At 37.5% G+C, this 20,293-nt stretch overlaps 1 protein-coding gene across 1 annotated transcript in view; it reads left to right on the top strand.

The window, feature by feature from the left end:
* LOC110172105 (F-box and leucine-rich repeat protein 17) overlaps positions 1 to 6,479 on the top strand; it is a 542,271-nt gene extending 535,792 nt beyond the window's left edge. Inside the window, exon 9 of the mRNA XM_055161948.1 lies at positions 5,004 to 6,479. Within this exon, the coding sequence (XP_055017923.1) occupies positions 5,004 to 5,141 (138 nt within the window). The 3' untranslated portion in view covers positions 5,142 to 6,479. The remainder of the gene's footprint in view (positions 1 to 5,003) is intronic.
* The last annotated feature ends 13,814 nt before the right edge of the window (positions 6,480 to 20,293 follow it).

Raw genomic sequence — 20,293 nt, 5'->3', positions numbered from 1 at the left:
CCTGCTCTCTCTCTCTCTCTCTCTTCTCTCTCTCTCTCCTTCCTGCCCCCTCTCTTCCTCTCTCTCTCCCTCCTCTCCCTCTCAGTCTCACTCTCTCCATCCCCAGAGTAGAACCGTCCCTCGTTGGCTTTTACTCGTGTTGGATTGACTGTGCGGTGGTTCCATCTTCATTGCGCGGGGCTGTGCTCTGCTCGAGTGCACTCCACTTCTTCCTCTGTTGGTTTCTGTACACTAACTCAATGTACACTAACTCAATTTAGTCGTTTCTATTGACTCTTTGTTTACTCTCGATCCCTCATTCTGGACACTCCACCTGCAACAGCCACAATTTCAACTTTTTATGGCACATTTAAGATTGTCTTTTCCCCTAAACCTAAACGCTACATGGATTTACAAGAAACTGCTACTTTTTCAACACTTTCAGTTTTACAGTATGGGAAATATATCAAATTGTGATTTTTATGTTATGTTTTAATTAGGGATGGGCATGATTAGTCGATTAATCTATAATTGATCATTAAGAATATCATCGATTACGTTAATTTTAATCGACAAACCGAATGTAGGTTGCTGTGCGTAGCGTGACCAAACAGGGGTCCGTACAAACACAACAGTCAGCCAGCAACGTGCTGAAGCACAAATGCGTATTTAACGATGACTTGTACAAGAAATTTCATGCTTTCTGTTCCGGTTGGGACAAGTCTTAGTCATGTGCACAGTGTACAAAGCAGCACATATGTTTCGGTGTCCAGTGGGAAAAAGTTTTGCCAGGTGAGAGTCGCGCAATGTTGATGACGAGTCCCCACCTCCCTCCCCCCGTACGGTGTCCTGGTTTTGACAAACGCAAATCTGGTCACACTAATCTGTATTCCACTGAGTCGTGCTGCATCAGTGCACAAGAGCTGTTTTTTCTCTTATCTTAGTTTATGCAAATTAGCCATGTGGTTTTAAGAGAGTTGCGCAAAGCTGCATTAAACACATTATAATGTCAAACAGGCTGATGTGGCTCTAGAGTGGTGATGGTTTATATGTTGTAATGTTGAATTTATTTATGCAGATCAGTAGTGCACATAGTAATAATAATGATGATAATTTTAATATAAAAATGTTAATGATTAATCGATAATCGATCGTTAATTCTCCCGACGATCGATTAAGAAAATTTAATCGAATGCCCATCCATGTTCAAAATTCATGTTTTATATGGATTGACAAAAAGAATTTGGCTTAAATTCACTCTCTGTAACTGCTGCTGTCAGGTTCGTCATTTTGGTCTTAAAATGTTCCTATTATCCCACTCTATATGATCCTGGAGTTTTTATTTCACAATTTTGTCTGTAAATCAATTAATATTGTTAATATGAAAGCTCCAAATTCGCTTTTATAATTGTTACCACCGTGAGCTTCATTTGAGAGGAGCTGAACGCTATGGGTGACATTACTCTCCCTTAATCCACAACGTTTTATGTTGTATGATATGAACTGACAAACAAATACAAGAATTACATTTCAAGACATGTTTACACACATTTAAACTACAGGCTTAGAAGTTTTCATGCAGAATAAGACAAGCTCTTTTGGTGGAGGACATAATACTTCAAAAATTTCAAATTCAACTTGCGATTTTCATTTCTTGTTTTTTCTTTGTTTTACACTACCTTTGAAGCTGTTGCATTTTATTTAATTAATCATTTCATTTATCTAATCTGTATGAATAATGCACATATATAAAGAATAACAATACATGTAAAATGTGAAAAAAATGTGATGTGGTTAAAATATCACCAGTGCGGTCACATTTCCAAAACTGTGAAATTGAAGCATGTTACTTTAATGGGCAATTTCCAAACATTCAACCACATTTCAAAATCAAATCCATTTATTCTACGCATAAGAAAACATATTTGACCTCTGTATATCAGCAAATGTTCCCATGAAGCAAAAACCATGGCTCTCTTTGTCACCGCTCTGGCCTCTGTGCTCCATGTGTTCCCATGTTTACACTCCACTCCCCTGGAAAGTGTCAGGCTCATGGGTGGCCAGGAAGGGGGAGCGGGGGTGACGGGTGACGGTGGGTGGGTGGGGAGAGGAGGGTGACGGTGGCTTATAGAACCTTCACTAGAATCATTTAGATGCTTTCAGACCTGGGATTTCCAATCTCTACTAAACAAAATGCAAAAGGAGCTGTTAACTTGAAAACTGCTTCATGACATCACAAGGTGGATCAGAGCATTTTGAGCTTTGGATTTGTGGATAGACAGGAGTATTCAAGCATGTGTGAATGAAACAAAATACAATGCTGGTTATGTTTTTGAGGACTTCCAATTGGTCTGTGAGAAACAAGTCCACTCACTGTAATAATGTATGTACCGTATTTTTCAAACTATAAGGCACACTTAAAATCCTTTAATTTTCTCAAAAATCGACAGTGCACCTTATAATCTGGTGTGACTCATGTATTAATTCTAGTTGTGCTTACTGACCAGGAAATGATTTTATGTGGCACACAGCGCTAAAAAATCTGTCAAAATGTTTTACTATGACTTTGGTAAGCTATGAAGCCCCACCGCTTGATGGATTGTCGGAGCATTACGGCTACTGTAGTCAGAAGCCTCGCGGAGTAAAGGGTGAAGTATAGTTCTGCATCGACTCAACGCACACTGCCACTACAGAAAAAACATGCATATTTCACTGAGTCGTGTTTAGTCTGACAGGAGCTGACCACATCGGGGCACAAGGATCTGGCAGTTTTTTCAGTGCTTATAGTTTATGCAAATTAGCCATGTGGTTTTAAGTTTACTTTCTGTAAAACGCAAACAAATGTGCACAAAGCAGCATTAAACACATTATTACTTAAATTATCCATCCACATTCACATTCATTACACACATTTACCAAAACAGGGAGGCGACGTCGGGCGAATTACGTCAATCTGCCAATGAATCGTGGCTAAGGGATCAGTCTCAAGTGTCGTCTGTTTGTTTTGTTTAATGCGCCTTATAATCCAGTGCGCCTTATGTATGAAAATAGATGAGAGAATTCAACATTATTGATATTGCACCTTATAGTCCGGTGCACCTTATAGTCCGAAAACTATGAGGCATTTTTGGGCAATAAAAAAATGGACTAATGCACGTATTGCCGGTGACGAACCTTTAATGTTGCACAATGTGTTTGGTTTTTTTTCATCACCAACATATAACTTTGATGGAAATTATGACTAAATAATGTATAAGGTAATGTAAAGGGTGACATGAATATTTAAAGAGGGGTGTCAGCGTGTACATTTTTTAGTCTGTTAAGAGTAATGTGGCAGAGAGCGGTGCGCAGTTGGAGCAGGCAGTTGGCAACATTAGCGCCATTAGCACAGTTAGCGGCGTTAACCGTCAGCGTTGTGTGTGTGTGTGAGATTGTGGGAGAACATTGCGGTCTGATCAGCCTGCTGCGCTCAGCTGGACTCCGCTCGCTCTCAGTCACACTCTGTCAGGCCTGTGGACCAGGCACTACAAAGATGTTACAGTGGAAATGCAGCCAGTGTATCCTATATGACTTTTTGGATTCAGTTCACACAGAGGACATCTTGTGTTTATTAATATTTTATAAAGGAAAGGTCAATGCAGAGATGTTTGAATAATAAAACCGAGTACAATGTAAGGAAGAAAGAAATATCTGTTCTTTGTTATTTTATGTGCATGTAGATTAGCTAAATTTTAAAATTCATGTGTAACTTTTCTAGTAGAGGGTCCACCACCCGCTTGAGTCCATGCAGATGTTATTGTTTTCCTACAGTATGGCATTTAATTTAACTATCACCATGGAGATAAGATGGCCACGTTACCATTCCAAGTTACAGGTCAGATCTGTGGAGAAGTGGGGCCGCTCACAGAAATAATGCATGTTTTTGTGATAGTTTAGAAAAAATTAACAACAGCTGTAATTGAATAAATACAAGATATATTTGTTTAATGCCATACTGCAGAATATCCTGGGTTCCCACGGTCATGGAAATCCTGAAAAAGTCATGGAAATTGAAAATGTCATTTTGAAGGCTTGGAAAAGTCATGGAACTTTGTAAATTCAATGAAAGTTTTGGAAAAGTCATGGAATTTTAGTATCTCTTTCACGCAACTACAGCGTTTTGTTGAGTTATCATTAGGCTTTTATGATTATTTCCAAACGTGTGCACCTTTTGTTTAAAAAGAGACGACAATAAATGTACAGACAGTATTTTGTAATACCAAACCATAAGGTGAGTGGAAAGGGTTAACACTTCATATTTAGCTCTACAAGTCTGATCAAATCTACACATGTTGGGTGCTGTAAAGTCATGGAAAATTCACTTTAGGTCATGAAAAAGTTTTGAAATTTTGTCAGTGAAAAGAGTGGGAACCCTGAACATCCCAGGTAAAGCAAAAACATCACCATGGAGACAACCCTTCATCAGAAGCTTCACATGTGTACCTTTAATACCTGTGCATTAAAATGTAAATAAAATAAAATAAATTAAAATGAGAAAAAAACTAGAGAGTCTTATGTTTGATTCCTGGCATCTTTCTGTATGGGGTTTACATGTTCTTTTGATGCTCTGGTGCTTTTCCACCTTCAAAACCCTCAAAAAATGTTACATCAAAGAACCACTCACTCTACGGGCTTGGAATTATCCCTTTCTCGCTCAAGTCCAAGATTAGTCCTGGTTTAGACCTGGTTTAGTCCTGGTTTAGTCTGGTTTAGTCCTAGTTCAGTCAGTAAGGGTCAACACTGGATAAAATGGGAAATGGCGATTATCCGTTTTTTTCCATTATTCATTTAAACACAAACTCAAAAACTGAAAAAAACAAATCATTATACTTTTTTTTCCATTTTGATTTTGGAGACAAATAATAAGGAAAATAGTTGTTTTTTTCATTTTCTTATTTTTGGTTTTATTTTGAAAAACGAACGAACAAATGATACACAGATTTAAACTCACCATCTCTTATCTGTGTTGTTTTTGTGTGTTTTAGGTGAACGAGGAGACCGTGGAGAGACTGGTGGTGCAGTATCCACACATTGTCTTCAGCACAGTGATGCAGGACTGCAAGAGGACTCTGGAGCGGGCCTACCAAATGGGCTGGATCCCCAACACGTCCAACGCTTCGTAGCTACAGCCGTTGTACACACGACACATCCTACGTTAGCGTTACGTGGCCACGCCCAGACTCTCCTCACCCACACTTCATATCCTGTTTTCACTTTATTTCTATGTACAACACGCATGTAGCTAGACACATGATTAAGACTATTGTTCTAAAGTTCAAGAGTTAGGAAACATCTTTTTTTTTTTTTGTTCTTTTACTTTTTTATCTATAGATCTCGTATAGTAATTATAGCTTTTATTGAAAAAAAGTTTTGAAAAGAGTTGACGGGGTGTCGCGCTGTGTAACTTCTCCGCTGGAGCGTCTACCACCTGCTTGTCTCCATGGAGATGTTATAGATTTACCTGAAATTCTCCACAATACGGCATTAGACAAGCAAGCGATCCCACCTGGTGAAGTTACAGGTCTGATCTGTGCCGTGGAGAGACGTCCCCACTCATAAAGAATACATTTTTAAGATTTTTAAGCAATATAAAAACATATAAAAGCTAGATAAATGTAATGCCACACTGTGAAACACGCAAGGCAAAGCAATAAAATCACCATGGAGACAAGCATGAGGCAGACCCCTCGCTGAAAAAGTTACAGAGTGAAGCTTTGTGAATGGATGTCAGTTCTCAGAGTTTAAACTGAGGCAACTGATGAACATAACGAAGAAAAGTAAGATTAGACGGACCTGCCCAGACTTACCTGGACATTTTAGACCAGAGACCAGAGAGTTCAAAGTTTGTCTATGTCGAAAAAAATCCAAGAGAAATTGCTTGTAACAGTTAAGAGACCAGACTATAATTCTCCGTCTAAAATGCGCAGTTGAGTCTGGCAGGTAAGGCTAAGTGAAGACGACACCCGAGAAAGAAATGGTGAATTACAGTGAATGGACCTACACTGACAAACCAGCATGAATGGGGAATCCTTTAGTGTTTTCAAAGGGTTTTCTTCAACTGAAAATATCTCTTTGCATTGATCACCGAGACCTCAAATCAGCTTGAGTCTGTGAAAGCTGTTTTGAAAATTGAAAAACTATGAAAAACATGTAATGCACGTCACGAAAAAATTCCAATTCTTAAAAGGTGCACTGCGTAACATTTCCTGCTTGTCTCCATGGAAATGTTATTGGGGTGGGCAAACTTTTTGACTCGTGGGCCACAAAGGGTTCTAAAGTTTGACGGAAGGGCCGGACCAGGAGCAGATGCATGGAGGTTTTTTTTTTTGGTAATCCTCTTCATAAGAGAAAAAAAAAATTACATGTTACAATATTACATTATAATTGAATATATATAATATATATAATAATATAATTTAAAATAATTACAAAGCATTACAACAAAATATCTGTCTTTCAAGTCCCGCCGTTTTTTACTGTTTATTGAAATGACTTTTAAAACATTAACATTTTAAATCATTATTATTATTATTAGTACTAGTAGTAGTAGTAGTACTAGTAGTAGTAGTAGTAGTATAAAAATTATTATTATTATTATTATTATTAGTAGTAGTAGTAGTAGTAGTAGTAGTAGTATAAAATTATTATTATTATTATTATTATTAGTAGTAGTAGTAGTAGTATAAAAATTATTATTATTATTATTATTATTATTATTATTCAAGCTCTGAGGGCCTTCTTAAAAAGATTAAAGTCCCGTAGTTTGCCCACCCCTGGTCTAGAATGTTCCACAGTATAGATTAAACCTATTTCAGAGGGACAAGCAGGTTACAGCGGTACGCTACCTTTACTATTCAGATCTGTGGAGAGTCTCCCCTATTCACAGAAGGATTTATTGTATTTTTGAACCATAGAAACAAATGTAATGAATAAATGTGACATAGATGTGTTTAATGTCATACCACGGAGCTTTCCAGGCAAAGCAATGACATCTCCATGGAGACAAGCAGGTAGCGGACCATCCTCCGGGAAAGTTACGCAGTGCACCGTTAAAACAATATTTAGAATTAGCTCGATTAGTTTTCCAATTTTGGTAAGTGGATCAATCAAATTTTTACCTATTCATCCTAATTTACGATACTGAATTTAAACAGTGTTGTGCAGGCCTGTCACGATAACACATTTTGAAGTGAAACTGATTGACAAAATACCTCAAACTATTCAAAATGTGACAAAAAAAACACAAATTGCAATAAATAAATACCTCAATGGCACACTTATAAGTATAAATTTGTATCTATGAAGAGTTATTTATGCAAGCATCTACAGCTCCTATCTCAAAGCTCAAATAACAAAAAGTTCCAGACTGATACAAACAAAAAGTACAGTCATGATACATATTGACCCTCAAAATACATGGTCCCATCTGTCAAGTACTGAACGATAAATCGATACAGTACTTATCGTGACAGGCCTAACAATGCAGTCAAATTCATCTACATAAGACATCTTGAAAGTTACTTGTTTTTTTCATATTTTCTTACAGCAGTAACACCTGATAAGCTGGTAAACAATGCCTTAAATGGTCAGCCTGTAATACATTTAAAGGTCCTATATTATGCTAAATTGACTCTTGTGAGATTTTAGTCACGTTATTATTTTGTTATAATGTTGTTGCCTCCTCAAAAACAAACCTGGAGTTGTTGTAAACCTTTGTTATTAGTTTGTCTAGATTTCCAAAGCCTTGTGATGTCGTGAAGCAGCAACTTTTTCGCTTAGTCCAGTAGAGACTGACAATTCCGGGACTGAAATGATCCAGATGATTCTCGTGAAGGTGTATGGAGTTTGAAAACACTGTGGAGCGCTTCCTGTATCACCACATGACATCACAAGGTGGATCAGAGTGAGAGAATTCACTGTAATAATGGAGGATTTGTGTGTTAAACATTTGTGAATGAAACAAAACACAACTCCAGGTTTGTTTTGGACGAGGAAACAACATTATAACATATATGAGAAAATAAAGTGTAATGTGGGCCCTTTAAATACATTTACCAACAACATTTAATACTGTTCTTTTAGCTGTATTATCAAATAAATATAAAGAACCAAACCTGAGTGATTAGCTTGATAAGCCTTCATTGTTGTGAATACTTGTACGATAGTTATGTAGCATTGTAAGGAGATGCTTTGTTTGGCGTAGATTGCTAGCGAAATTATCTTTGCAGGGCCAGTAGAAGTTCTGGTTTTGTCCACTATGTGTTTAGGAACTCAATAGTTACAAAAGCAAATAACCAGGGTATTTTTCTACCGCTCAACCGCCAGACAAAAAGTCACATTTGAACAATAGCGTGAGTGGGATTTTGAACTTTCTACAATATCAGAAATAACTAGCTCTTCACAAGGTTTTGACTAAAGGAGAGAGGTGTCTCCCTTGGTCTTTTCTGTTTACTTTCTTTTGTAATGTCACGTTTCTCTCTAGATGTTGACACTGATTCCTGATTTGTTATTGACATAAACAAATGAATTTACATAAAGATGATTAAAACACTACGATTTCAACCCAACCTCTGTGTCTGTGTTACGTTTGGGGATGATTCGCGGATGATGAAAAAGATTAAAAGGGCATTGTGTAACTTTTCTGGTGGAGGGTCTGTCAAATTAGTCAGACTGGTGCCACCTAGTGCCTCCGCTCAATTTCATTTCTCTCCGGCGACTAGGTCAGGAATCAAAATACACAGGACGGTTTGCAAGAACACCGGATGTGCGAGTTCAGGCACCAGCCAATCAGCGAAGAACTGTATATTCTGCTTTGGCAACGATTCCTGAGATCAAGGATTTAAAGCTGGAACAAAGAGAATGTTTGGTGAATTTTATCAACAGGAACGACGTTATTGTTCTTCTTCCTACGGGATTTGGGAAAAGCTTAATATACCTGTTGGCCCCGTTAGCGGCGCTTTACATACGTCATGACCAAATAGCAGCGATTGGTTAAAGAGTATTTCACGTTTGCAATTATTACAAAATTCAGCAGCACGTGTCCTGACGAGGACCAGAGGGCGGGACCACATTACACCGGTTTTAGAATCACTGCATTGGCTCCCTGTGAGTTTCAGGATCGATTTTAAAGTTCTTTTACTGGTTTTTAAATGTCTGAATGGTCTTGGGCCTTCTTATCTGTCAGAACTGCTTTTACCCTACAAACCCTCGCGGATCCTGCGCTCCTCCGGCAGCAGGCTCCTGCTCATTCCCAAAGTCAGGACACACACTCACGGAGAGGCGTCTTTCCAGTACTATGGCCCCCGTCTATGGAACTGCCTGCCGGAGGAGCTCAAAGCTGCAGAGAACGTTCATGTTTTTAAGAGCAGGCTCAAGACCCACCTTTTTAGCTTAGCTTTTGATTGAAATCTTATACTTTTACTTGTTTCTATTGTATTCATTTTATTATATTTAGTTATTTTAGGCATATTTTTTAGAATTTCCAGTGTTTCCTCTGTAGGAGCCTCTGCATCAGGAGCGGGGTTCGCCTGTGTCTACAGGGGTCAGTCCTGTGGGCTCCTGGTGGAGGGTTGGAAATGTGGGATTATTTTTAATCACTGTAAAGCACTTTGTGTTTCCTTTATAAATAAAGTTTGATTGATTGATTGAAGAAAGAAGTACCTGCCTGCCGTCAAGCGAACAAATCTTAATGCTGCAAGGTCAGACAGTTTCCACGAAGTGAAACCGACTGATGAATCAGCTACTGTCAAATGCTTTTGTCCATGGAGATGTTATTGCTTAATCTGTAAGGTTTCACAGTATGGTCTTAAATCTTTCTATCTCCGTGGAAACCAAACCAGACCAAGTTACAGGTCAGATCTGTGGAGAGGCGACGCTGCTCACAGTCAGAATGTTTGTTTCTAGGTATTTTTGAGCTATAAAACCACCTGTAATTGAATAAATATAAAGTAGATCTGTTTAAAGTCATACTGTGGAATATTTCAGACAGATAAAAGACATTTCCACAGAAGCATGTGACGGATCCTCCACCAGAAAAGCTACACAATGCATCTTTTTAAAAAATCTTAATGAAATGAGATACTGTACATTCCTTTCTACATGTCTGAGATATTTGAAGCATTTTATTTTTAGCGTTATTTGATTTAACGCTATCAAGGAAAGTCCCTCTGAGATTTGTATGCTGAGATCTCATTACAGAAGAGTTTTGGCCTCAGACAGAACCTTGTTGTTCATGTGAAAACTCGTGATAACCCTGAGGACAGTGATGTTAGGCTTCCCAGATTTTAATATATAAGTGAACAGAAAAATAATGAATTACATGAATTTAAATAAATCCAAACACAAGAAGAACACAGATCCGTATATACTCTATGTTATCATGCATAGCGTCTTTTACAACACCCCCTACTGTGCCTTATTAGTTCTTACAGAATAAAGAATCAATATTATAACATCTGCTCATATTCCCTTTGGTAATATTGTAATACTGTGTAGAAAATATGTAACGATCTCCAAATCTCTCTGCATAATATTTATTTTCTGGACACTAACCAAATTGTGAACATGCTACTTATTTTTCTAGTCTTTAATTCTGTCATAATCAAAAGAATTAAGATTTAAAAGTGCGTAATAACAGTTATTTCTTCATGAAGAGGAGCAAAGGATCATGGTCTATGTAGTTCCCTCTGTTTTTTTAGCTATTGCTGCACCAAAACAATGAAAGGGACTTGTAATTCCATATATATTGTGATGCTCCATGATGTTACTGTGAGATTTTTGATGATACGATATAATATTTTGTTGTTACATCCCTGCAGTATAGAAGTGTCAGTCTCATTTTTCTTTATTGCACTACTGATTATAGTATTTGTTTGTATTCATTGTTGTAATCCTGAAACTTCCCCATTGACCTTAAGACTTTATTGGTTCAGTGGTCAATACACACAATACAAAATGACTGTCAAAACCCCCAAAACTACTATATCGGTTTCCAGAGCCAAGTCGTTATTTTGCAAGTCTTAAGTCTCTGACCTCAAGTCTGAGTCAAGTCCCAGGTCAAAGAAAGGCTAATCCAGAGGTGTCCAAACTTTTTTCCTCAAGGGCCACATATCTAAACACAGAAGAAGCAGAGGACTGATCGAGGGCAGCAGACTGATGCTCAATACAGTGAATAATTGTAATATGTGCATGTTTAACACGTTAGAATGAGCCATCAGTCTTTATTCATGCTAAGATCCATAAAACCAAACACTAACTATTAAATATTAGCTTTATCACGGTAGATTTTCAAAAAACCTGCAGTAAAAAGTTAATTTTTAATTGACACAAGGCCAGTTTTTTTGGGCCAATTCACCTGGAAGCCTGAGGGCCAAGAAAAATTTGTCTGAGGGTCGCATTTGGCCCACGGGTCACAGTTTGGACATGCCTGGGCTAGTGCAAGTCGAGTCTCGAGTTACTGGCTCATAAGTCAAGTCCAAGTCGTCTGCTTTGAGCTTCAAGTCATTTCAGGTGTTTAAACCAAATATCTTAGATTTCTGCAATTTATATGAATTTTAAGCTAAACTGTACTTTCAAAAATCATGGTATATTTATATATGAGTATTTATATAAGTTATAGAAATATACTGTATATGGGCCCAGTCAAGCAGAAGTAAACAACAAGGCCAAAAATTCAAATTAATGCATCTGATATAAAAATGTATTCAACAGATACATATGTACTCTAGTTTATGAAACTGTTCACCTTTTTTCTGTACCATTTTTGGTTCTAAAGTTCCATACGTTTTAAACAGACCATGTATGAAACATGGAACAAAAATTATTTCCCAAATTTCAAAGACCTGCAAATCATGTAAATAAATGGATGTATTTCATCATATCTTGTGTTATTCGATCTTTGAACTGTTGATGAAGGTTCATGATTTTTCAAAAAAAATAAGTATTTAAAATGATAAAAATTTGCTTGGAAGGACTGACATATTTTATAGACATAGTTTCCTTTCATTTTGAAGTAATATTAAAGTATTCAGAAGAAAAAAGCTGACAAATTATGCAAAATCATGCACCTTCTCTGCATATTTCATTCCCTCCGTTACCGACATGAGTTTTTAAATTTTTTGTCAACAACTTGAAAGAATATCACAGGTTTAACTTTACCCTGTTGGAGTGTAACTCTTTCCTACATTCTGATACTTTACTTATTTCAATAGTCCCTCTAGTTTTGAATAAGAGCTATTTGAATGTAAAAAATCTGCCCCTGTTTCCCTCCGTTACCGCTTGACCGGACCCATATATCATTTATATAAGTGCTATAAATGTTTTTTTTTTTTTTTTTTCCTTTTTTAAAATGTCTTGCCAGAATCTTAGTGTGAATCATTATGGTTAGAACACAAGTCTTCTCAAGTCACAGGGCTCAAATCCAATTCTAGACCCAAGTCATTGAGCTTCAAGTCCAAGTCGAGTCCCAAGTTTTGGTCTATTTTATCAAGTCAAGTTTCAACATCTAAAAATAGTGACTCAAATCTGACTCAAGTCCAAGTCACAACTTGCAAGTCCCACCTCTGTTGGTTTCATAGAAGTTGTAAACGCGGTCTGCATCCCTGCGCTGTTACTGTACCAATAATCACTGACGGATGAATCATTTTCCAAGGCCATTTATTAAATCCATTCATTTTAAAACCAGAAGTCAAATGAACTCAAATTAAAAATACAAGCATCTATATACACATGTCCTCAGGCAAATTGCAAATCAGCACATTATTTTGCGACCTTGAAGCATATTTGTGCTGTTAGCAATAAACATGATTCTTCGTATTTTCAATGAGAAGAATGCTGCACTTCTAATCTCTTTACTCAGACAACAATGGAGCCTGCATTTCCATAGTTACGCCGCGAAGTTCAGGAAGTTCAAATCATGCAACAATTCAGAAGTTTTCATTGTGCGGACGGCTTCAAGGGCTCTGGCGATCCAACGCAGACGCCAACAAACATGGACGCCGGTTCCTTACAGACTCCTCTTTTGTGTTGTCAACATGATTTTGTCAGCACCATCTACTCAAAGTGCCCCTCGGGACTGTTTTGGCCAAAATAAAAGCAGTAGGAGATGTGTTGATATACTGCAGTAATATCCCCTCATGAAGAGAAGACAGATTTAAAGTAAGCACAACCAGATTTGATAATTGAGTTAAAAATATAGACAGTTGGTGACGCTTAAAGAGCCCATATTACGCTATTTTCGGATCTACAGTCTGCTATAATGCTGTTTACTCATCAGAAATATACCTGGAGTTGTGTTTTGTTTAATTCACATATGTCTAGCACGAAAACCCTGCATATTTAGCCTGAGTCCTGAGTGCTCCACTGTGTTTTTAAACTCCATGCACCTTCAGTAGAATCATTTGGATGATTTCAGCTGTGAAATTGCCAATCTCTACTGAACTAAAACTAAAAAGTAGCTGTTAACACGAAAATGAATGAGAACTGCATGACATCACAAGGTGGAAACGAGTATTCTTAACTTTGGAGATGCAGGCAGACTAATAAAAAAGGATTACTCAAACATGTGTGAATGAAACAAAACACAACTCCAGATATGTTTTTGAGGAGGTAACAACATTAGAACATGGCTTAAAGCTCAAAACAATCCATTTTGTGTCATGTGGGACTTTTAAAAAGGCATGTACAGTATAGATTCATTGTTAAATTCTGTAGAGTTGAGAACAATCAAATATGCAACTGTGTAAATTGACGCAAAGCAAATTCTGCATTTAATTTATTTGTTATTTGTTCTTTAGCGACAATGTTGGCAGTTGTTACGACTTCTTCTTGGCTTGGCTTGTTCGTAACACATAAATACATTAACTGTATTTCAATTTTTTCTTTTCTTCTCATAACAGTAATCTCTAAAGAGACAGTACTGCCAAATGTCAGCTTCTGGCAAACTAACTTTGTTATTCTTGCCATCTTTTGCTCCTCTCTCTTCAAACCACCAACAGGACACACTTATTTATTTAACGCTGCAATGTTTTTTCTTGAGATTACCAAGTAATTTATGAACTTTTTTTTTTTTTTTTATACAAAATTTACCGTTGCATTGGGTGCAGCTTTTGCTAAACATCTTCTCTGACTTCCCTGTTGAACATGTACACCAGATATATATACTGTACATATACATATACATATACATATACATATACATACATATATACATATACATATACACAGTGTTGGGAGTAACAGATTACATGTATCAGAGTTATGTAATCAGAGTACAAATTATAAGTAACTGTATTCAGTTACAGTTACTGTTTCAGTGAGTGGTAATTAGATTACAGTTACTTGGTTGAAATAAATGGATTACACAGAGATATTTTTCTGTTTTCACATTTTGGGCTGTATATATATATATATTTTTTTTTTTTCGGTAAATTCCACTCGTTGCCGGACACTAAAATCAAAACCAGGTCTAAACCAGGTCTAAACCAGGACTAAACCAAGACTAAACCAGGACTAAACCCAGGGCTAAACTATGTCTCAAACCAGATTTAACAGGACTAAATCATGCCGTGCGGACTCTTCTATCAATAATATTTTTAATACGGTTAAGTAAAGTCTGGGCTTTTTCATTGTCTTCTAGCAGACAAAACATCTTATGTGGAGATATTCAAGTCTTTTCTACTTTACAGCAAACCAAGTAATCCAAAGTATTCAGATTACGTTACTCACTTTAAGTAATTTAATGGATTACGTTTCAAACTACATTTTGGGGTATGTAATCTGTAATCTGTAGGGGAATACATTTTAAAAGTAACCTTCCCAACACTGCATATACATATACATATACATATACATATACATATATACATATACATATATATACATATACATATATATATAAAAGGACCAAAGTTTTAATTTGCTACAATGATGTTTAAATTGTAAAACGTGTTCCTTGCACATAATCGTTTTTTCAGACTCTGTGATACCTTTTGTCATTTTTTTTTCCAACTTCACCCACTTCCACTTGTTGACTGTCATATATTATATAACAATATTTACAGCATCTACACAGCAAATCTTGCCAAGTTAAAATGACTTGAATTAAGGAAATGTTATCTTGATTAGAGTAAATTTCACATGACAAGTAAAATAATCTACCACTGGAACAAGCCTTTTTATACTTTAAATATGAAAATGCATCTGGTTACATTAAAGATAAGAAATACAACAACTCTTTGCACTTAAAATAAGAAACTTAATCTTATGCTGTTTGAATCAAGAAAAAAGGACTGATTCCACTGATAGATCATTTTACTTGTCAAGTCAAATGTTCTCAAATTAAGTTAAATTGTCTTAATTTGAGTCATTTGAACTTACCTATATATAACTTTTTTGCAGTATCGCCAGGATTTTTAAACTTTATTTAACAAAAGAAAGAACTTCGCACATCAATTACTTGAGAAGAGTGCGTTGGAGGAGCGGGAGCAGCCCAAGAACATAGAGCAAAATTCTGCACACCGTCTTACTTGCAAAATATGAGATTTATTAGGACAAACACTGCAGCGTTTCGACACTCTTTGCCTGATAAGTGCCGAAACGTTGCACTGTTTGTCCTAATAAACCTCACATTTTGCAAGTAACAGAGTATGCAGGATTTTTCTCTTTAACCTTTATTTTACAAAAAAGCTCTGGAGCGAGATTCTTGGGAACCTTCACCAGGATCTTGTTTCTGCTCAACGTGTCTGACTCCACCTGCGGGGGGAGCACTGATTCCTGACAGACTGAAGGTGTGCGTGGATTGCAACAAGGTGTGGCAATGGCAATAAAACTTTTCTCTGTTTCTGATTCTGTCTCACCAATCCATGTCATTATTTATAACAACATGAGAACCTGTCATGTGCACTTTAAATCACCCCCTGTGATGAATACCTCTGGTTCTAACCTTGTGCTATAATGGCCTCTACATCCCATAATATCATTAAACTGCCCTTTGGCTCTGGGTTGTCTTGAGTGACTTTTGATTTTCCCCTGACAAGAAGAATACAGTGCGACAAATGAGCTCCTCTGTGTTCCTCGCTGCCTCGTGGGTCTCGGGGGTGAGATTCTCCAGCTCGCCCGATTTTACCGTCTCCAATTAGCTCCTTTGCAAATGTGAGCGTGTGCCATCGATCCTCTGCTGATGGATTTGGACGGCGTGGATGGACTTACAGACTGGCCTCCTGCAATATTCATCAAGGTGGAGCCATGTGTCCCGGTAGCGCGAGGATCCGAAGATGCCTCCAGGAAAAAGAAAAGGAGAAAAAAAGAGGAGAGAGGGCAGAATAGCAATGCAGAGCGGTAATTAAACTAGCAAAATATTCATGTGGTCATTACATTTTTGATGAGGTTCTGATAAGAGTTGACCATACAGGACTTTTATCGCCACGGAGACGCACCAAGGACGAAACGTGGACTTGTGAAGAAATGAGTTTAGTTTGAGGATCTAATCAGAGCTGACATTGAAGCATGTCCTCTGAGCAGGTGTGGGCCTCTTCACGTCAGCTTCATCACAAGAGTCTATTCAGTGCAATGAGATGTTCTGTCAGGAACAATGCAGGAGCTGTTCTTTCACATCAAACTATAACCTGCTTATAAGCTTAAAGACGATGTGCGCGTCTATATACTAAACAGATGATTGGAGCTGATATAAGTCTGTGAACAGTATGTGTCATTTAATCATAAGCATCAGTAAATGTAAATGCACAAATGCAAATACTTAAATATATACATAAAATATGGACGTGTCATTGAAGTGGGAATGGTGAAATTTTTCTCATAGCTACATAAAAATCTTGAAGGGTGCATAAATAAAGTTAATTAGAATTACCGTGTGTAAGACAATCCATCTTTGAAGAGAAACGGGGGACTTTTATTTACAACTCCATCCTCAAACCTAAATCAAAACAAACAGAGAAAACAATAGAGATAGTCAGGCCCTGAATGATTCTGCTAAAAAGACCCCACACTCAGTGCAGTTCAATAGGTCTAGCTAACTAACAGAAACTGTAAACTGTAAACTGTAAGTAGCTGTGTTAGTTTCAGAGTAGTTTTGTTGTAGTTAGCTCCTCCCTTCAGGCAGATATATGGAAGTGTGCATCAGCGTCCCACCAGAACTGAAGAAGCAGCTTGGATGAGCTGTGAAATGTATTCAACCAAATAAACTTTTGTCCAGTTGCCAAATTCAATTTCTCCTTTTGCCTTTACTTTACCGTGTCATTTTTTATCCAGGTTTATCCTTTGAGAGAAGGAAATTCATCCTTCAACCAACTGCTGCTGGGGAAACCTGTCAGGAGCAGTGAACACCTCAGAGTTGGCCCAGCTCCAGGTCATGAGCTGGTTTTGGTCAGAACTATCTTTCTGAAAGATTTGACCCATAGTGCATGTTTTGGGTTGATGCAAGAAACTGTGTGAGTATCCAGAGGAAACACACTCAGAAAAGGCCTGGAAATTGAACCTGGAACCTTCTCTGGTTTTCATTTCTCTCTTTTAAATTTTATGATGATTGTTTATGTTTTATTTATAATTTATTCATATTGTGATTTTAATGTATTTCTTATTCTGTAAAGCACTTTTGAATTACTTTGTGTATGAATTGTTGCTCAATTTCATTTCTCTCCAGCAACTAGGTCAGAAATCACAATACACTAGACGGTTTGCAAAAACCCCGGAAGTTGTAGACTGTGCACCGGTCAATCAGTGAAGAGCTGTGAAGCCATGACGTCAAACTCAAGCTCCTGTCTGGGTCCCTTTTGTGGTACAGCACAACAGTAAACAAAGCGGTCGAGGTGGATGTAGACGAAGCCACACATTCTGTGTTGGCAAAGATTTCCAAGATAGAGGATTTAAAGCTGGAATAAAGAGAATGTTTGTGAATTCTATCAAGGGGAAAGAGATTATTGCCCTTCTTCCAACGGGATTTGACGCATTACATACATCATGACCAAACAGCAGCGACTGGTTAAATTTGAAAAAGTACGTGTCTGCCATTGAGCAAACGAATCCTAATGCTGCGAGGTCAGACGATTTCCATGAAGTGAAACCTTCTGATGAATCAGTTTATATGGATTGTGCTATACACAGCAAAAAGTGGAGTGTTAAAATTGACTCTCACAGAATCAACTTTAACATTTTCTCAGAGTTTATATGAGTCCAATCTGTTCTAGAGTTAATTTAACATGTTTGGAAATGTTAATTAAGTAACACTGGACCAAAGTTCCTGTTTAACCCGAAATCCAGAGTTATAGTAACGTTTTGAGAGTAAACAGATAACACTTTGTAGAGTTATTCTGATTTAGCTAAACAACACACAGAGGTGTTTTATTTTATTTATACTTTATTAAGTATAAATAAAAGTATTGTTAATTTAAGATGAAATTATGGACAAAACTGGTTCAAACTGGTCTTCTCTACACTAAGGGAGAATGAATTAACCTCAAGTACATCAACTCTGGCAAATAACCCCAACTTGAACCCACATTTAACTTTCAAATAGTTAAAATAACACTTTTGGTGTTAAAAGCAACTCTGAAATATTTTACCCTAAAATTTTAACCCTCCAGTTTTTTGTTTTTGCTGTGTACAAAAAAATCTTGCCTTACCTTGCCGCGCTGCCTGTGGACTTCTTTCTGTTCACGTAACCGGGTATGTGGGTTGTTTCAGGGCAGTTCATCTGATATAAAACAAGAGATACACAAGTGACTGCTCCTTGAAAGGCCGTTACTACCTGTTGCAGAGGAAAAGATCAGCTTGATTCTTCAAACTGCCCATTGTCTGGTCCTCACTCTCTTTGTATAACCTCCATCATTCTCTATCCAAACCTCTCTTTCATTTCCCCTAATGTCTTCCCTTTGGTCGTGTCTGTGGAGGGTCCGATCGTCTAACTCCCTCAATCCCATTCATCCTACACTGAATCAACTTTACTCTGGCATCTCCTCCTTTTAACCCTTCTCCTTCTCCAAACCGCATCCCTCTCTCCCTCCCTCCCTGTCTCCATCCCTCCATCTCGCGGCTGGAAATTCAATCATCGTCCAATCTCCTGGCGCTTCCAGAGTTTCAATATTAATCATTATATAAAAGAAAAATACTTCCTGTCAATCATCATATCACCTCCTCGCTCGGCTCTGGAGGGATGGGGGGGGGTTTTGGCTGGCTGCACCCCTAACGGCGCTCCTTGGTGAGTCTGTGGAGCTGTGTTGACTTTGCATGGGCACTGGTGAATAGTAAAGATGTTAATGGGTTGACTTTGTAACTGATGCGAGCCAGGAGCAGCAGGGGAGCAGCCGCACTTGGTATTCATGACTGCGGATAGGTGGGAGTACCTCGGATCTCTGGAGAGTCACCGCGGCAACACAGTGGAGAAGTGCGGGGGGGATTAGCGAGCGTGGTACAGCGCGGTCTCTTGTTTTGAAAAAGAGGGTTTTCTCGCACACGAAGAGCAGAGCAAAGACTGTTCAGCGAGTCAGTTTCAAGTAGTACAAGAAATTACTAAAAATACTGAAACTTAATACTTTTCTGGTGGAGGGTCCGGCAAACGCTTTTCTGCATGGAAATGTTACTGGAATGTTTCATAATATGGCATTAAACCTTTCTATCGTCATGGAGACCAAACCAGACCAAGTTACAGGTCAGATCTGTGGAGAGGCGACCCCCACTCATAGTCACAACGTCTGTTTTTCGAGGTAATTTAGAGCTGTAAAACTATCTGTAAAAAATTGTAAGGTAGAGCTGTTTAACGTCACACTTTGGAACATTCAAGGAAGAGCAATGACATATTCATAGAAACAAGCAGGTGATGGACCTCTAAACAAACAATTACAAAGTTTAAGGTTTGACAAATTAATACAATTCAATTTTTTTTAAGTTTCACACTTCACTTCCAAGTTGGAAATCATGATACACTCGGGAATTTCACACCTGTTTCCCAGCAACCATCTCGTCCAAAACTCTTCTAATGTACGCATTCTTATTATATGGCAAATAAAAATATTAGAAAACACCTTAGTTTTGTTGAAATCATGTTTAAAAAAAATATATATTGGAAAATTATTGTTTCTTGTGTGTAAATTGGGAAAACTTTTGGACAGAATTCTCCCAAGTGTGCTGTCACCAGTATATTTTAGAACTCTCCACTCCCTGGAATTTAACATATTTTTCAACTTTTCTTCACACATTGCTTCTAAATTGGTGGAAAATCATAATTTCTATTTACACAAAAAAAGTTAAAATTTAAGAATCATCA

The sequence above is a fragment of the Boleophthalmus pectinirostris genome, unplaced genomic scaffold (genome assembly GCF_026225935.1).
Source record: "Boleophthalmus pectinirostris isolate CB_2022bp ecotype Guang Dong unplaced genomic scaffold, ASM2622593v1 HiC_scaffold_4, whole genome shotgun sequence".
In the NCBI taxonomy this organism is placed as follows: Eukaryota; Metazoa; Chordata; class Actinopteri; order Gobiiformes; family Gobiidae; genus Boleophthalmus; species Boleophthalmus pectinirostris.
The sequence above is the reverse complement of the archived record's forward strand: the minus strand, read 5'-3'. Positions and strand labels throughout refer to the sequence as shown.